Below are 20,145 nucleotides of genomic sequence, written 5' to 3'. Positions count from 1 at the left end.
ACCCGATAAAAAAATTAAAAATCTACCCGTACTCGAAAAATGTCCCGAGATCCGACCAAACTTTAAACCCGAACCCGACCTCTACCCGAGATTGATTTTTCTTCCAAACCCGAAGCCTGATAAAAAATTAAAAATCTACCCGTACCCGAAAAATGTCCCGAGATCCGACCAAACTTTAAACCCGAACCCGACCTCTACCCGAGATTGATTTTTCTTCCAAACCCGAAGCCTGATAAAAAATTAAAATTCTACACGTACCCGAAAAATGTCCCGAGATCCGACCAAACTTTTAACCCGAATCCGACCTCTACCCGAGATTGATTTTTCTTCCAAACCCGAGCTCGACCCGTACCCGATAAAAAAATTAAAAATCTACCCGTACTCGAAAAATGTCCCGAGATCCGACCAAACTTTAAACCCGAACCCGACATCTACCCGAGATTGATTTTTCTTCCAAACCCGAGCTCGACCCGTACCCGATAAAAAAATTAAAAATCTACCCGTACTCGAAAAATGTCCCGAGATCCGACCAAACTTTAAACCCGAACCCGACCTCTACCCGAGATTGATTTTTCTTCCAAACCCGAAGCCTGATAAAAAATTAAAAATCTACCCGTACCCGAAAAATGTCCCGAGATCCGACCAAACTTTAAACCCGAACCCGACCTCTACCCGAGATTGATTTTTCTTCCAAACCCGAAGCCTGATAAAAAATTAAAATTCTACACGTACCCGAAAAATGTCCCGAGATCCGACCAAACTTTAAACCCGAACCCGACCTCTACCCGAGATTGATTTTTCTTCCAAACCCGAAGCCTGATAAAAAATTAAAATTCTACACGTACCCGAAAAATGTCCCGAGATCCGACCAAACTTTTAACCCGAATCCGACCTCTACCCGAGATTGATTTTTCTTCCAAACCCGAGCTCGACCCGTACCCGATAAAAAAATTAAAAATCTACCCGTACTCGAAAAATGTCCCGAGATCCGACCAAACTTTAAACCCGAACCCGACCTCTACCCGAGATTGATTTTTCTTCCAAACCCGAAGCCTGATAAAAAATTAAAATTCTACACGTACCCGAAAAATGTCCCGAGATCCGACCAAACTTTTAACCCGAATCCGACCTCTACCCGAGATTGATTTTTCTTCCAAACCCGAAGCCTGATAAAAAATTAAAAATCTACCCGTACCCGAAAAATGTCCCGAGATCCGACCAAACTTTTAACCCGAATCCGACCTCTACCCGAGATTGATTTTTCTTCCAAACCCGAGCTCGACCCGTACCCGATAAAAAAATTAAAAATCTACCCGTACTCGAAAAATGTCCCGAGATCCGACCAAACTTTAAACCCGAACCCGATCTCTACCCGAGATTGATTTTTCTTCCAAACCCGAGCTCGACCCGTACCCGATAAAAAAATTAAAAATCTACCCGTACTCGAAAAATGTCCCGAGATCCGACCTAACTTTAAACCCGAACCCGATCTCTACCCGAGATTGATTTTTCTTCCAAACCCGAAGCCTGATAAAAATTAAAAATCTACACGTACCCGAAAAATGTCCCGAGATCCGACCAAACTTTAAACCCGAACCCGACCTCTACCCGAGATTGATTTTTCTTCCAAACCCGAAGCCTGATAAAAAATTAAAATTCTACACGTACCCGAAAAATGTCCCGAGATCCGACCAAACTTTTAACCCGAATCCGACCTCTACCCGAGATTGATTTTTCTTCCAAACCCGAGCTCGACCCGTACCCGATAAAAAAATTAAAAATCTACCCGTACTCGAAAAATGTCCCGAGATCCGACCAAACTTTAAACCCGAACCCGATCTCTACCCGAGATTGATTTTTCTTCCAAACCCGAAGCCTGATAAAAAATTAAAATTCTACACGTACCCGAAAAATGTCCCGAGATCCGACCAAACTTTTAACCCGAATCCGACCTCTACCCGAGATTGATTTTTCTTCCAAACCCGAGCTCGACCCGTACCCGATAAAAAAATTAAAAATCTACCCGTACTCGAAAAATGTCCCGAGATCCGACCAAACTTTAAACCCGAACCCGATCTCTACCCGAGATTGATTTTTCTTCCAAACCCGAAGCCTGATAAAAAATTAAAAATCTACCCGTACCCGAAAAATGTCCCGAGATCCGACCAAACTTTAAACCCGAACCCGACCTCTACCCGAGATTGATTTTTCTTCCAAACCCGAAGCCTGATAAAAAATTAAAATTCTACACGTACCCGAAAAATGTCCCGAGATCCGACCAAACTTTAAACCCGAACCCGACCTCTACCCGAGATTGATTTTTCTTCCAAACCCGAAGCCTGATAAAAAATTAAAATTCTACACGTACCCGAAAAATGTCCCGAGATCCGACCAAACTTTTAACCCGAATCCGACCTCTACCCGAGATTGATTTTTCTTCCAAACCCGAGCTCGACCCGTACCCGATAAAAAAATTAAAAATCTACCCGTACTCGAAAAATGTCCCGAGATCCGACCAAACTTTAAACCCGAACCCGACCTCTACCCGAGATTGATTTTTCTTCCAAACCCGAAGCCTGATAAAAAATTAAAATTCTACACGTACCCGAAAAATGTCCCGAGATCCGACGAAACTTTTAACCCGAATCCGACCTCTACCCGAGATTGATTTTTCTTCCAAACCCGAAGCCTGATAAAAAATTAAAAAACTACCCGTACCCGAAAAATGTCCCGAGATCCGACCAAACTTTTAACCCGAATCCGACCTCTACCCGAGATTGATTTTTCTTCCAAACCCGAGCTCGACCCGTACCCGATAAAAAAATTAAAAATCTACCCGTACTCGAAAAATGTCCCGAGATCCGACCAAACTTTAAACCCGAACCCGATCTCTACCCGAGATTGATTTTTCTTCCAAACCCGAAGCCTGATAAAAAATTAAAATTCTACACGTACCCGAAAAATGTCCCGAGATCCGACCAAACTTTTAACCCGAATCCGACCTCTACCCGAGATTGATTTTTCTTCCAAACCCGAGCTCGACCCGTACCCGATAAAAAAATTAAAAATCTACCCGTACTCGAAAAATGTCCCGAGATCCGACCAAACTTTAAACCCGAACCCGATCTCTACCCGAGATTGATTTTTCTTCCAAACCCGAGCTCGACCCGTACCCGATAAAAAAATTAAAAATCTACCCGTACTCGAAAAATGTCCCGAGATCCGACCAAACTTTAAACCCGAACCCGATCTCTACCCGAGATTGATTTTTCTTCCAAACCCGAGCTCGACCCGTACCCGATAAAAAAATTAAAAATCTACCCGTACTCGAAAAATGTCCCGAGATCCGACCTAACTTTAAACCCGAACCCGATCTCTACCCGAGATTGATTTTTCTTCCAAACCCGAAGCCTGATAAAAAATTAAAATTCTACACGTACCCGAAAAATGTCCCGAGATCCGACCAAACTTTTAACCCGAATCCGACCTCTACCCGAGATTGATTTTTCTTCCAAACCCGAGCTCGACCCGTACCCGATAAAAAAATTAAAAATCTACCCGTACTCGAAAAATGTCCCGAGATCCGACCAAACTTTAAACCCGAACCCGATCTCTACCCGAGATTGATTTTTCTTCCAAACCCGAAGCCTGATAAAAAATTAAAATTCTACACGTACCCGAAAAATGTCCCGAGATCCGACCAAACTTTTAACCCGAATCCGACCTCTACCCGAGATTGATTTTTCTTCCAAACCCGAGCTCGACCCGTACCCGATAAAAAAATTAAAAATCTACCCGTACTCGAAAAATGTCCCGAGATCCGACCAAACTTTAAACCCGAACCCGATCTCTACCCGAGATTGATTTTTCTTCCAAACCCGAGCTCGACCCGTACCCGATAAAAAAATTAAAAATCTACCCGTACTCGAAAAATGTCCCGAGATCCGACCTAACTTTAAACCCGAACCCGATCTCTACCCGAGATTGATTTTTCTTCCAAACCCGAAGCCTGATAAAAATTAAAAATCTACACGTACCCGAAAAATGTCCCGAGATCCGACCAAACTTTAAACCCGAACCCGACCTCTACCCGAGATTGATTTTTCTTCCAAACCCGAAGCCTGATAAAAAATTAAAATTCTACACGTACCCGAAAAATGTCCCGAGATCCGACCAAACTTTTAACCCGAATCCGACCTCTACCCGAGATTGATTTTTCTTCCAAACCCGAGCTCGACCCGTACCCGATAAAAAAATTAAAAATCTACCCGTACTCGAAAAATGTCCCGAGATCCGACCAAACTTTAAACCCGAACCCGATCTCTACCCGAGATTGATTTTTCTTCCCAACCCGAAGCCTGATAAAAAATTAAAATTCTACACGTACCCGAAAAATGTCCCGAGATCCGACCAAACTTTTAACCCGAATCCGACCTCTACCCGAGATTGATTTTTCTTCCAAACCCGAGCTCGACCCGTACCCGATAAAAAAATTAAAAATCTACCCGTACTCGAAAAATGTCCCGAGATCCGACCAAACTTTAAACCCGAACCCGATCTCTACCCGAGATTGATTTTTCTTCCAAACCCGAAGCCTGATAAAAAATTAAAATTCTACACGTACCCGAAAAATGTCCCGAGATCCGACCAAACTTTTAACCCGAATCCGACCTCTACCCGAGATTGATTTTTCTTCCAAACCCGAGCTCGACCCGTACCCGATAAAAAAATTAAAAATCTACCCGTACTCGAAAAATGTCCCGAGATCCGACCAAACTTTAAACCCGAACCCGATCTCTACCCGAGATTGATTTTTCTTCCAAACCCGAGCTCGACCCGTACCCGATAAAAAAATTAAAAATCTACCCGTACTCGAAAAATGTCCCGAGATCCGACCTAACTTTAAACCCGAACCCGATCTCTACCCGAGATTGATTTTTCTTCCAAACCCGAAGCCTGATAAAAATTAAAAATCTACACGTACCCGAAAAATGTCCCGAGATCCGACCAAACTTTAAACCCGAACCCGACCTCTACCCGAGATTGATTTTTCTTCCAAACCCGAAGCCTGATAAAAAATTAAAATTCTACACGTACCCGAAAAATGTCCCGAGATCCGACCAAACTTTTAACCCGAATCCGACCTCTACCCGAGATTGATTTTTCTTCCAAACCCGAACTCGACCCGTACCCGATAACAAAATCTACCCATACCCGACCCAAATCCGAAAAAGGTCCCGAAACCCGACCAAATTTTTTAACCCGAACCCGATTTGTACCCGAGATCAATTTTTATTCCAAACCCGAACTGGACCCGTACCTGATAAAAAAATAAAAATCTACTTGTACCCGACCCAAACCCGAAAAAAGTCCCGAAACCCGCATCCGTTGAAAATGAGAAAATTGGCACCCGACTAATAGGGAACGGGTTCGGGTTGGGTTTCGGGTACAAACACCCGAAAGGCTTGAATAGAATTTCACGCTAACACCAAATTTCAACGTTTCATGTTTTTCTAAGACAAAACAAGAAAATCGGATAGCCTTTGAAAATTTACTTAAAAATACCGCGTAACTTAGAAAACTAGCGTGAAAAAAAACACGCGTAACTTCGGAAATCCACGTAAAAAACTTTATTACTTATTATTACTTAATTACTTTATTTATTCAAGTTCTACTTATTGGTGTAGAAAAAATGAAGAACACATTCAAAATTAACTTTATTTATCTACGTAATCTCCATCAAGAGCAACGCAATCAACTCCAGCGTCGCTCTAACATTTCAATACCACTTTTGTAGAACGATTTATCTTTTGCCTTAAAATAGGCTCCAGTTTCAGCGATAATTTCTTCATTCGTGCGAAGTTTCTTACCGGGGAACAATTTTTTTAGACCTGCAAACAGCCGCTGCGAGCCTTATCTGACGAACAAGGTGAATGTGGGGGTAATTCGAAGTTTTCAATTTATGTAGTTTTGCCATTGTTTTGATTGACTTGCGGCACGGTGCGTTGTCTTGATGAAACAATTTTTTTTCTTTGTCATATGCGGTCGTTTCTTGGCAATTTCAGCCTTCAAACGCTCCAATTACGCTATATAATATTCACTGTTAATGGTATTTACTTCCTCAAGATTGTCGATAAATATTACACCACGCACATCCCAAAATCCAGCCGATTGTTGTGCTTTCGGGCACTTTGGACGAGGTTCACCAGTTGCTGTCCACTTAGATGACGATCGTTTTAATTCCGCAGTCAAGTGATGAGTCCATGTTTCATCCATTGTCACATATCGACGCAAAAACTCCGGTTTGTTACGTGTAAACATGGCCAAACACTGTTCAGAATCATCAACACGTTATTGTTTTTTGGTCAATATTGAAAGCAAATCCTTTAATTAAATTAAAAAAAATATTTTATTTATTCAAATACTACTAATTGGTGTTAAGAAAATCTTTTGTGGCTCTTAACAAAATTCGGAATAACGATTTTCGTTCTTACGACTGAAAAGGTTCTCGACTTCTGGTTTATGCTGAACTGCTAAGTGACATAACAGTTCAACATGAACTGTTATGCGCTAACAAGTCGAAGACGAAGCATAAATTATGTGATTCAAAATAAGTTGTGTAGTAAAACCTTTCAGAATGTTTAGAAAAAACTCACGGAAATGCCGTCCTCTGTTGGTCCTCGCGAAAAAAAAACACGCAAAATTTTCAGTGCAACCTCGTTCGACTGCAATTCAGTCTAGTTACCATGGCAGAAATTATTGGCTATTATTTCCTTTACTCGCATACTGCGTTCAAAAGCAGTTCACGATTGATTTCGTTCACCCTTCTCCCACCAAATGCTGCCGCTTTCCATGGCCAACTAAGAAAAACGCTTTTAAAATACCGATAAAACTTTTCCAGCGTTCGTTTGCCAACTCCCGACGGACTTCGAGTATCGAATTTCGTTGGCATTCGCATTCGGTTTGGTTGTACTTATCAACAACTGAAAAACAAAAAAAAAACAAAATGGCGAACACTCAACCCAAGCACTGATTGAAGTACAGCCACTAACCTCTTACTCATTTGCTGATTGGCGAAGTTCGCTTTGCCGCTTTGCGCTCTAAAACAACTGATGCACGACGACGAAACCGGAGTGTGCCGGCAGACAGATGGCAGCACCATTAGGACCAAACGAACCAGTCCTTTATCTTTGCCGTTTTCGGGTTGTGGGTTTTGCCAACAACTACGATGACTGGGAGATTTTTTGATTAATCACTTTCAATTTGCTGTATCTTGTCCAGTTCGTAGCACTTCTAATGCAGACACTTTTCTTATATATTTTCTTTTCTTTTCTCCAAATTTTCATTTCACAGGACGAGAAGAATCAACTGCTGATCACCAACATTTGGCTGAAATTGGTAAGTAATTTAGTTTTTCACTTTTGTAATCCTAGACAGCAAAAAAACTTTGGCATCTACGACCGAGCACTGGTCCATTAACGAACGGCTTGGCTCGGCTGTCAATCAACTGATGGCTGAAAGTTTGAAAATTCGAAAATTAGCAGATTGCTGCGATTGGTTGGCAAACGTGAACAGAAAATCGATTATTTGAGGGTCCGCTTGCCTGATGTTTGTTTCAACTGTTTCATTGCATCTGTCATGGGTTTCGGACAGTTGCACAACAATCCCCCTGCGCTAATTCTAGGTCATCCGATAACAACGGCAGTGAAATGGGCAATGCAATTTCGCCGTAATATCCGCTGTATCCAACATTTACTTTCAGTCAAGTGCAGAGCAAATATCTCATCGCATAAATTGCAGCCTACCGACCGTTTCGCTCCGTTCTATCGTTCCCGCACGCATTCGAACGCCTCCGGAGAACCATTTCTAGCGGGTGGTGCTTATCATTTATGTGCTGTGCCTGGTCGGGAAAATGGGAACCATTTTCACCAGCAGATGGTAATGGTTTACGATGCTTGCACTGTCGACTGTCGGCTGTCGGCTGTTTTTATTTCTGTGCATTTGTCTGTCACCGGCATCAGAAGCGAAGAGCGAGAAGAGATCCTTTGCACGCACTTGATACCGTTGACAGGTTCGGCAGTCTAACCGAGGATGAACTCCGGGACTGTGTGGACTAGTGACTCCTGATGGAGTGTCACACATGCCTTTTCAGGAGGGGTTTCTGTTTTTGGCGAATAGAGTCTGCGACCAGGTTTTGGAAAATCGGAAGAAATAATTTTTAAAATAAGGGAAATAGTAGCTCACTATAAACTGCTAATGCACCGATGAGTCGAAGACGAAACGTAGAAATAGTTATGTCTACTTATCACAAACCGGTACCCATCAAAATCGGTACGGAATTAAATTGCACCGCTGTCAAATGGCTGTAAATTTTTACCCATTGAATATTTTCAATTGAAATTTCGGGTGAAACTAGGTCAATATGTTTCTGTTTGAATCAGTACAAAAAAAAAACTGAATGTGACTACTTGCAAAAAGAAGTCTAGTGACAGTTGCGTTGCGTTGCGAGGCGAAGCTATACTCAGAAGAACAGTAACAGCGTTGATAATTTTGCTCACGCATCGTGAAAATTCGGATCTCTCTCTTAAATTGGTACAACGAACGTTCTACTGTTGATCGGAAGGAAGACACTGTTCAAAATGCATCTCCGTATAGTGAAAATGATCACAAACGGGTAGTTCAAGCTTTCAAGAGGTATCCAAACAGTTTTGTAAGAGTTATGGTGAAAAATTCGCAAACTTCCGTGCAAGACACGAAGGACTAAAATATCACCACTCATGCAAAGTTCAAAAGACACCGAATCGCAATGAACGACAAAACGAAAAACGATGGCTAAATCACATGTTCTGAAGCTATACATGCAGATATCGACAAAACCGCATTTTTCTCATTAACGACGATGAGACGTTTACGAAAACAGCATCACAGCTGCTTTTAAGCATCACGGCAGCTTTAAGTTTAATGTCCCAGAAAACGCTGGAAAGCAGACGGTGTCAAAGTCGACAGAAAAATACATGATTTGGCAAGTAATTTGCTCGTGTGGAAAGCGGAGCACTCCATTTGTGACAATCGCGGCGATCAACGGACGGATATACATAAAGGAATGCCTCCAAAAGTATTTACTTCCACTTCTAGGGTCACACAATGGTCTTCCGTATTTCTGGTCGGATTTAGCTTCGTACCATTACTCGGAAGGCGTTTTTGAGTGGTGGTACGTTTTTGCCCCGTAACTACGGCCAATTAAGAAGTACTGGATCATCATGAAGTAGGCGCTTCGGGAACATCTTAACGAAGTAAAATCGGAAGAAGATTTGAAGAAAAAACTTGGAGTAGGTAATGTCAGAGACCTAACCGCGAGATTGACATAGGACTGCATTCGAGATGTTTATGGATATTAACTGATTCGATACCGTTTGCCCGTTTAAGATTTTGTAGTCCTGAAAAGGACCATTCAGCTTCGGAAGATTGCGTTTGATTTCTAGGAATTAGAGTTAAAGACAGTTTTCTGAATAACTTGTATTCCTTTCATTTTTGAGTCTTAAAAAGGATCACTTGGTTTCGGAAGATTACATTTGTGTTCCAGGAAGTAGGGTGCCATTCGAAGTCATTTGTAAGTTTGGGCCTGGAGCTAGAAGAAATTACGATTAAGAATTTAATCGTAACACAAGTCGTACAATCGCTGATATAATTCAATATTTCATACATCTCAATATCTGAGTGAAAGAAACCATCAAAATGCTGTATAGGATTCATTTCTGGTTTTCAGAAGGGCCAAATTGTGGAATTCTCTACGATATTAAACACTGATCGGAAAATTTTTCTCGAACGTGATGCAGCCAAATGCCGGCTTTATTTGTGCTCGTTTGGTACGAATTTTGCACTGCGAAAACTGTAGAAAGCTAATCAAAGTATTCTAGATTTGCACCAAACTGATGATTGTTTCTTCCGTTTTGCAAAGAAATAATCATAATTTAGATAACATTCAGTGCCTATAGAATGGCTGATTTTGTTCAATGTTCCCCATCGTTGTCCACTTTCTTTTTCTGCAATGCAAACGACCAGTAACTGGATGACGCAATCGTTCTTGTCTGAAGCGAAATTCACACTGCGAACGTTTTACAGCAGATATGATCGTTGTTGTTTTTCTGCGTTTTGGTTTGAGGAAATCATACGCGAATTTACCATTTCCGCCACCCTGACACAATTCTACCACAAAGCTAAGTTGGTAAGCGTACATCGAAGCAAAGCAAAGTCTTGGCATTACATTCCTTTTGTGGAATTTGGTCTTTCTGTTTCAACAGACTTTGCAGCCGATTATTAGTGTATAGAATCATTGCATGGCTAGTACTATGGATCCTACTGACACTAAGAGCTCTTCCAGGTCGGGGCTCCTACATACGACAACTGGCTTGTAAGACCAGCGTCCTATGCATTGAAACGCCAACCCGTACATCAAACAACGGTCTAAATCCTAGCCGCCTCACGACCGGGACCATATATCCGAACATCTTCTCTGTTCATCAGACAATAAACACTAGTCTTCTCGCTCTATACCTAGAATGCAGGTTCGAGCGTATCTTTTTCCAAAAAATCATCTTTTCTGTGAATTTCTCATTCATTTTGCTTCTCCAATATAGAATTCCACTCAAAAACTGAGCTTAGTTATGGCGGTTTTACGTCAAACCAACTAAAAATTAATAAATCGATATGTTTCCTTGCAATCGTCCATATATTGCAAGATGAATACAATTATCTAATGAAAAAAAAATTCTCCCTAGGCTTTGGATGATGAGCTACAGGGCGCGTACCCCCCTTTGGCGGATGGGGGTGGGAGTCAATTTATACTTCGTATTGACAAAGTCGGCCCATACCGAGATCGATCGTTCGCTTATAAATGTAAAAGATGAAAATTATTATGTTGTGTGGATCAATCACGGAGTGGACAGGACTAATAATGCTTGAAATTGACACAATGATTGACTGGTTACAGGGTGAAGCAAACACTTTTTGCCCAAGTGACAAATTCTCTGGCGAACTTGCATTAGAAGATATTCATATCTTTCGTTGCAAATTGATAACCGTAAAGGAATCTGTCGCTTGGGTTACATGCTGGAGGGTTTCCTCCTTCGTTACTAGTGTTCATTTGGGCACCATAGCCTAGTTCGTCCGGTATGAAAAGTGCGGATCGTTGTAACCACCCCCCTCGACCAGAGTAGCCCATAAAGGGGAAAAGAAATGAATACAATAATCTAATGAAAAAAAAATTTCTAACTGAAATTTTTTTCTCGTCCTGTTTGATAGTTTTAGTAAATATCGAACAACTAGCGATTGGGAGCTCTGCAAAGTCTCCTCAAAGGGAGCGGGTCATTTCGCCGAAAGTCATTTCACCGAATGCCATTTCGCCGAAAGTCGTTTCGTCGAATAGATCATTTCACCGAAAGGGTCATTTTGCCGAAAGGATCATTTCGCCGAAAGGGTCATTTCGCCGAAAGAGTCATGTCTCCTGTATAACTGATGTGGCGCAGCCACATAACCGAAGCCAAAATGGCTCGGCGGCATAAAGGCATAGTGAACAAGTATTCTTGGGAACTACTTTCTGAGGTTCATGAATCAATCTTTATTCAAGAAGTACAATTGTAGGTCAACAAAGCGGGCGTTAACGTTATCATCTTTCATTTGTCTTTATTTTATATCAATTCTAATTACGATTTTAGGACGATTTCAGGATTCGGCGAAATAACCCTTTCGGCGAAATGACATTCGGCGATGTGGCCCATTCGGCGAAATGTCATTCGGCGATGTGGCCCATTCGGCGAAATGTCATTCGGCGAAATGGCATTCGGCGAGCTGGCCCATTCGGCGAAATGTCATTCGGCAAAATAACCCTTTCGGCGAAATGGCTTTCGGCGAAACGGCTTTCGGCGAAACGGCTTTCGGCGAAATGGCTTTCGGTGAAATGACCCTGATCCCTTCTCAAAAAATGAGTGCCATTGGATTTTTGGATGATTATGAGTTTCAGATTGGCTTAGTTTTCGATAAAAAGACAATAAAAAACAGTTTGAACAAGAAAAAAAATTATTGAAAAAAAATTTTTCACTGGAAGTGTCCATTTTTGAATATTTGAACGGTTGACAGGGAAACTCCTAAATTGGGACAAAATTTCATCAACATCAAAAAATGGCGTTATTTTGCAAATCGATTTTGTTCAATGTAGGCCTTTTCAACAAGCGTTTTTACCAAAATCAGTTGAACTTTTGAATAAAAATAATTCAAAAGTTCAACTGATTTTGGTAAAAACGCTTGTACAACAATTTATGTAGAATTTTCAATTTTTTGACCAAATCGTGAAAGAAGCCCTGTCCTTTTCAAAGGACAGCTTAAATCTATTTTCGAAAAACTAAGTATTCAAAATATCTACCTGTCCAGAAAGTTTTAATAAATCCCAGAATATTTTTTTTTTTCAACGTTAGATCTTGTAATGCATGAGCGCTTGGTAGGGAACATAAGCACCAAATTTGGAACAAAGTTCATCAAAACCCAAATCCAAAAAGAAGTTTTTTCAAAAAAATTGACTGAATTTTTAGAACCCGTTTTTTCAGTGTATGAGCCCTACATTTGGATTTTTTTTTCAAGATTTTGATTCGAAAATTTGACTGAATTTTTGAAAATCACTAGTACAACAAATTTTTGTAACGGGTTAATTTGTAAGAGGATTTGATTTTCAGAATAAAAAACACAAAAACTGCGAGAAAATTGATGAAATATGTATTGGAATCGATAGAACGATCAATTTAATGGAATGTTTGGAAATGATTTCATACCAATGTTGGCCGCTTAAGATGGCCTATGCGCAAGAAACAATTTTGGTACACTCGCTCCAACATATCGGCCGGAATTTTACGAATAAATCCTTCAACTTTGCCTTCCAGTGCGTCAATCGTTACCGGTTTATCCTTGTATACCTTGAGCCTTTACATGGCCCCACAAGAAATGGTGCAAAGGTGTGTTAAATCACCCAATTGACGGACCAAAAACGTGAGATAAACTGTTCACCAAAGCCGGCTCTCAATCAATCACTGGTCATTGGTTCGCGTGCCGTGTGGGATGTGGCACCGTCCTGTTGAAACCACATGTTAAGCATGTTCAATTCTTCCTTTTTTCTTCCTTTTTCCCATTACACAATACAAGTAGGTTTAGGATTTTCTCTACACAAAAATCTCAGAATTGCGGAAGCAAATAATGCCCTCATGGTAATAACCAAATCATATATATAATAGGGCTGAAAAGTCACCACTTGTGGCTGAACACCCAATTTAAATCACAATAATTTAATTTTAACTCATATTCCAATAAATAGTTATTTAAAAAAAATTCTTCCTTTTTGGACAAACAAAACGAGATCAAACAACGACTCATGATTAAATTGTAGATTAAACTGAACAAGTTTGACAATGACACAATACACGATTCACGCGTGATCTGTCAAAAACAGTGTTGCCAAAAAGATACCAGCAAAAAAATCTACATTTACATTGTTCATGTCTCAACAGAAACTACTTGATAAAGAATGGAAAAAAGGTAATTTAAAAAAAAAACAAAGCATGCAAAGTTGCTTTTTGTGACAAAGTTTACATGTTCAAATAGTTTCAATTATATCTGAAACGGTACTTCCAATTTCTAATTCGATTTAGGGCGAAATTCGTCCTTAGGCTTTTGATATTATGAAGAACACAATGTAAAAGCAAACAGTGTAAATAATAATTGAGACCCGTGCAGTTTGAATTCAAATCAAAATTCGCAGCCATGAGAAAGTAATCAAATACTCTGTAAACTCGTTTATAAAATTCATTTACTCCCCATTTACCATTTCGACAGTGTGACTTCGCCTCCTGTCTTGAAACTGACTCGTAACTCGCTATCATAATTGATGAGATGCTTCAACCACTTCAACCCATCGAAAAAACACAATAGAAAAACGTTCGCGCGCTCTTCCGACAATCTCGTTAACCATGGTTCCGGGCCAGAAAAGATCAATCATTCTCGGTGCATGGTAACATTCCCCCCGTCCCCTTCGTATTCCGTGTCATCCGGGCTGGTGGTATGAAGAATTGAACCTGTCACGACGGGTGACGCGCGTGAACCAGACGAATAAAAATCACCCTATTCATACAACCAACCCTATTCCGTTGACGGCATGTCTCAATAATAAATTGCACGTAGACCTCCCCTCCCACCCTGCTTCCCTCTTTTTACTGTTGGTGACTGTCAGCTGTTGCTGTCATGTGAAGCAGCCATACCGAAACTGCATCGTTGCTGCCATCGTCGTCGCCTACTACGATTTCGTCAACTACGACGACAGGCGCATCATCGCTAGTACGATCAGCAGCTTAGCAGTTCAGAAACAGCAGTTACAGTGAAGCGACGACGACGATAATGATGACGACGACGACGACGACGATGCCGACATCGACTACTGTTGAATGCGCTCAGGTGGTGCCGGAATCGGATTTGTGACTGTGCAATTCGTTCGAATTGTACCGGAAGGGAATGCGCTGAAATATAGATATGAATTCACTGATTCTTCCTCCCCAGCTGCTCCTCTGTGGGGGGGGTGCGCTGTGTGACAGGTTTCAATAGGTAGACAATTGAAAATTGTGGTTGACATGTCGTGAAAGCGAGTTTGCGCGCGTTACTCGCATCCCCCCTACTACCTCTTTTCGATCAGCCAGAAGTCAACCAGTCAACGACAATAATAATGGTTTTCGGAACTATCAGCTGCAAAAACCAACCCACCCACAACCCCCGTACCGGCTGTCAGGAAAAGCTCGAGCTCAGCTGGAAATAGATTGTTGTTTGTTGTGGTTTCGAGATGATGGCATTCAACCAACGGCAGAAGTGGTGGTGTAACTTCTGCACTCGATTCGAATTTAATGTACCGCGAAATGTGGCTTTCATGTGGGCGGCTGCAGTTTGTGGCGAAAACAGTGAGTACAGGTTGAAAAAGTACCAATATCGGCGGCATGCTTTCGCTGGAATTGGTTGGATTGAATTTCACATTTCAACCAGTTGAATAACCGTACAAATCAACGCAGATAGTTTGGTGATTAAAACTAGATCAATTCGGTTCATTTAATTGAAATTGTCAGGTAACGCAAATTCAATAGAAGAGGGACATGCAGAGATCTCGTTTTCTATTCATTTAAAGGGGCATGCAACGACCCTATTTTTTTTGTTGAAGTTAATTATTTGAAGTTAATAGCTTTGGCTCGACACAGTCTCATATATAAACACAGAAGCAATGGAACTAATTTTTAAAACTCTTTTCTAATAATTCATTTTTGAATAATAACTTTATTTAAAAGCAGTTCCGAAAATTGAAAGTCAGATCCGGAAATAGCAACCTATTGTTCACCAGGATTATAAAATCCAAACCAAACTAACTGTGGAAATGACATTCAAAACTCGTCCTGAACAACCATTCCATATATCTCTCTTTTTCTCTCTTTCTCTGAACCGCCGCCGGGGCGAATCTCAGAAACCGGGTTGGGGGCTACGAATCGATCGTTACTGTCTGTCGGATGGAGTTCTTGGCATCGTCTGCGATTTTCCCAAGGAGATCTTTCGACCCACCACCACCTAGAGTCTAGAAGGAGGTTCATTTTTAACGGCAACATGCAAACCAGCTGTCGCAGGCATAAATCCTGCGAGCACTGTCTTCGTCATAACTCATAGTCTGCATAGTTGGTGCGGGCAGGGTTGAAGCGATGGATTCGCAGAATTTGAAAGCCTATTAAATTATTGTAAATAATTTAATAGGCTTTCTTGTACCTTACATTAGGTAAACCTCTAACGTTCTTCTGTTACTTATTTTTTAAATTCAACTTATATTACAAATTCACGAAATCCATCATTTTGATTATTTAACATTTTTTTAATTTTATAATTATTATTCAAATAAACAGCTGTTTGACAGTTCCTGGATTTTCTTTTGATTCTAACGAAGCTTTAAAAATTATCCAAATTTAGCAATTTCCAACATTATAAATTTTATCGATTCCAGATTTGAAGAATTTGTGTTAATTTGTGACATTCGTACAATTTGTATTGTAATTCGTTTTTGAAAAATTTTCCATTCATTCATAAATGTTTAATTAATTCTCAAAAATACTGAAATTAGCTCTAATCTGTAGAATTTTGGTTCAAATCATGGAATTTTTGTACAAATTTTGCTCAAATTTATACAATTTTTGTTTAAATTCTCAAAATTTGTGTTAATGGCTGTAGAATTTTTATTCAAATTCATGTTATTTTAATTGAAATTGGAGAAGTTCTGACCCTAATCACATTTGTGAAACAAATTTCGAATCAAATTTTTCAAGTTGTGGAACAAATTTTAAAATATTGGATGAAATATTTAAAATTTTTCGTCAGTTTGTAAAATTTGTTCAATTTTGTGGTATTTTTGTTCAAACCATGTAAATTTTGTTAAAATTTTCTCAAACTTATACAACTTTTGTTCAAGATTGTAAAATTTTTGTTAATGGCAGTAGAATTTTCGTACAAATTCGTTGAGTTTCAATTCACATAAATAAACTTTGGTTCGAGCATTTAAAATTTGGTTCACATATAAAAAAAAATTTTGGTTCAAAGTTTCAAAAATTTTCTTCAGTTTGTATAATTTGTTCAAATGTACCAAATTGGTGAAAGTGAAACAAATTCACAAAATTGGTTAAAATTTGTAAAATTGTGCAAACTTGTAGAATCCAAAGTTTGTTAAATATTTGTCAATTGAATTTATAAAATCTGTATCGATTTGATAAGTTTGTAGCGTTTGTATGAATTTGTTTGAATTGGTGAAATTTTCGTTTTTGTTTAATATTTTGAACATCTGAGCCCTTTCAGATATTTTCGACATTCAAGATATTTATTGCATTTAGGACGTTCAAGACATGACAATGACAGACAGAGACAGACAATGAGGACACCAAAGGTTTTGGTCAGTTTGTAAAGTTTTTCTTCAAATATGTAAAACTTGTAAACTTGTTAAATGTATTTAAATGTGTTTAACTTATAAAATTTATTTCAATTTGTAAAAAATTTTTATAAGTATAAAAAATTCACATTCTCCTAAAACTTTTCTTAGTTTTCTAAAAGTTTTTCACATTTGTTCAAATTTTGTTTTGCATTGTTCCAAAATTCTTTTACATTTTGCTAAAAGATTTCACATTTTTCTAAATTGGTTTCACTTTTTTCTAGAATTTTTTCAGATTTATATTTTTTTAATTTGTAAAATTTGTTAAAATTTGAAAAATTGATTCAAAATTGTTCAAGTTTGTTCTAATTTGTGAATGTGCAAAATATATTCTAATGTGTGAAATTTGTTAAAATTTCCTAAAACTTTACACATTTTTCTAAAAGTTTTTCACATTTGTTTTATATTTTTGCATTTTTCCATAATTCTTTTACATTTTGCTAAAAGATGTCACATTTTTCTAAATTTGTTTTACTTTTTTCTAGAATTTATTCAGATTTAAATTGTTTTTCAGATTTGTAAAATTTGTTCAAATTTGTAAAATTTATTCAAATTTGTGAAATTTATTCAGATTAGTTCAAATTTGTAAAATTTGTTCAAATTTGTTGAAAATATTCAACATTATTCTAAAACCTTACACATTTTTTCAAAAGTTTTCACATTTTTCTAAATATTTTGTTTGTATATTTCCAAAATTTTTAATTTTTCTAAAAATTATTCACATTTTTCTAAAAAATTTTCACATTTTTCTAGAAATTTTACTTTTTCTAAAATTTTTCACATTCGAAAATTTGTCCATAAAATTATATTGGCTCAAATTGTAAAATTAGTTCAAATTTATTAAGTTAATACAAGTTAGTAAATTGGATAAAATTTGTGAAATTGGTTCAAATTGGTAAAGTTTATTCGAAGTTGAAACTTTTTTTTTAATTTGTGAAAATCTGTATCAATTGAGTAAATTTTAATTAGTTTGTAATGTTAGTATAAATTTATAATATTTGCAAAATTTCTGTTGATTTTGAGTATTTAGAACATTTTGGATCATTTAGATAATCTGGACATCTTAGACTCTTTAGGCATTTAAGACATTTAAGACAGTTAAGACATTTAAGACAGTTAAGATATTCAAGACAATTAGGACATTCAAAATATTGAAGCCATTTAAGACATTTAAGACATTTAAGACATTTGACACATTCAAGACATGTAAGACATTTAAGACATTTAAGACATTTAAGATATTTAAGACATTTAAGACATTTAAGACATTTAAGACATTTAAGACATTTAAAACATTTAAGACATTTAAGGCATTTAAGACATTTAAGACATTCAAGAAATTTGAGACATTTAGGACATTTAAGACAATTAAGACATTTAAGACATTTAAGACATGTAAGACAATTATTAAGACATTTCAGACATTTAAGACATTTAAGACATTTAGGACATTTAAGACAATTAAGACATTTAAGACATTTAAGACATTTAAGACATTTAAGACATTTAAGACATTTAGGACATTTAAGACATTTAAGACATTTAAGACATTTAAGACATTTAAAACATTTAAGACATTTATGACATTTAAGACATTTAAGACATTTAAGACATTTAAGACATTTAAGACATTTAAGACATTTAAGACATTTAAGACATTTAAGACATTTAAGACATTTAAGACATTTAAGACATTTAAGACATTTAAGACATTTAAGACATTTAAGACATTTAAGACAATTAAGACATTTAAGACATTTAAGACATTTAAGACATTTAAGACATTTAAGACATTTAAGACATTCAAGACATTTCAGACATTTAAGACATTTAAGACATTTAAGACATTTAAGACATTTAAGACATTTAAGACATTTAAGACATTTAAGACATTTAAGACATTTAAGACATTTAAGACATTTAAGACATTTAAGACATTTAAGACATTTAAGACATTTAAGACAATTAAGACATGTAAGACATTTAAGACATTTAAGACATTTAAGACAATTTAAGACATTTAAGACATTTAAGACATTTAAGACATTCAAGACATTTAAGACATTTAAGACATTTAAGACATTTAAGACATTGAAGACATTTAAGACATTTAAGACATTTAAGACATTTAAGACATTTAAGACATTTAAGACATTTAAGACATTTAAGACATTTAAGACATTTAAGACATTTAAGACATTTAAGACATTTAAGACATTTAAGACATTTAAGACATTTAAGACATTTAAGACATTTAAGACATTTAAGACATTTAAGACATTTAAGACATTTAAGACATTTAAGCCATTTAAGCCATTTAAGACATTTAAGACATTTAAGACATTTAAGACATTTAAGACAATTAAGACATTTAAGACATGTAAGACAATTATTAAGACATTTCAGACATTTAAGACATTTAAGACATTTAAGACATTTAAGACATTTAAGACATTTAAGACATTTAAGACCTTTAAGACATTTAAGACATTTAAGATATATAAGACATTTAAGACATTTAAGACATTTAAGACATTTAAGACATTTAGCAAGTTTAAGACATTTAAGCCATTTAAGACATTTAAAACATTGAAGACAGTTAAGACATTTAAGACATTCAAGAAGTTTAAGACATTTAAGGCATTTAAGACAATTAAGACATTTAAGACATGTAAGACAATTATTAAGATATTTAAGACATTTAAAACATTTAAGGCATTTAAGACATTTAAGACATTTAAGACGTTCAAGACATTTAAAACATTCAAGACATTCAAGACATTCAAGACCTTTTTAAGACATTTTAACTTACACAGTCACTTCCCTCGCACATCAAATCAGATTGAACCTTGAAATTTTACAGTCATGGCTGATAATAGAGCAAAAATCAGAAAAATATAGATCAGTAGCAATACTTCGATAGCGCAAATGAGAAGATGTACAAGTAGAAAAAGAAAGAGACCGTTTGTAAATGTGTGTGAGAGAGTACTACAAACCAGAGTATGCTGCGTTTAAATTATGTGTATCGACTTGACGGAAAATATTTGTTATCGTTGTGAGTAAACAATTTGTTATGAAATTGTATAGTGTGAAAACTGTGACTAATCCATGTA

The 20,145-nt window shown here is 37.4% G+C and overlaps 1 protein-coding gene across 1 annotated transcript in view; it reads left to right on the top strand.

Annotated features, from left to right (window-relative positions):
• LOC131426294 (neuronal acetylcholine receptor subunit alpha-7) overlaps window positions 1-20,145 on the top strand; it is a 325,402-nt gene that overhangs the window by 141,466 nt on the left and 163,791 nt on the right. Inside the window, exon 4 of the mRNA XM_058588913.1 lies at window positions 7,354-7,398. Coding sequence (XP_058444896.1) covers window positions 7,354-7,398 — 45 coding nt within the window. The remainder of the gene's footprint in view (window positions 1-7,353; window positions 7,399-20,145) is intronic.

This window comes from Malaya genurostris, chromosome 1 (assembly GCF_030247185.1).
Source record: "Malaya genurostris strain Urasoe2022 chromosome 1, Malgen_1.1, whole genome shotgun sequence".
NCBI classification, from domain to species: Eukaryota; Metazoa; Arthropoda; class Insecta; order Diptera; family Culicidae; genus Malaya; species Malaya genurostris.
Note: the sequence above shows the minus strand (reverse complement) of the source record. Positions and strands in the feature narration are given on the sequence as shown.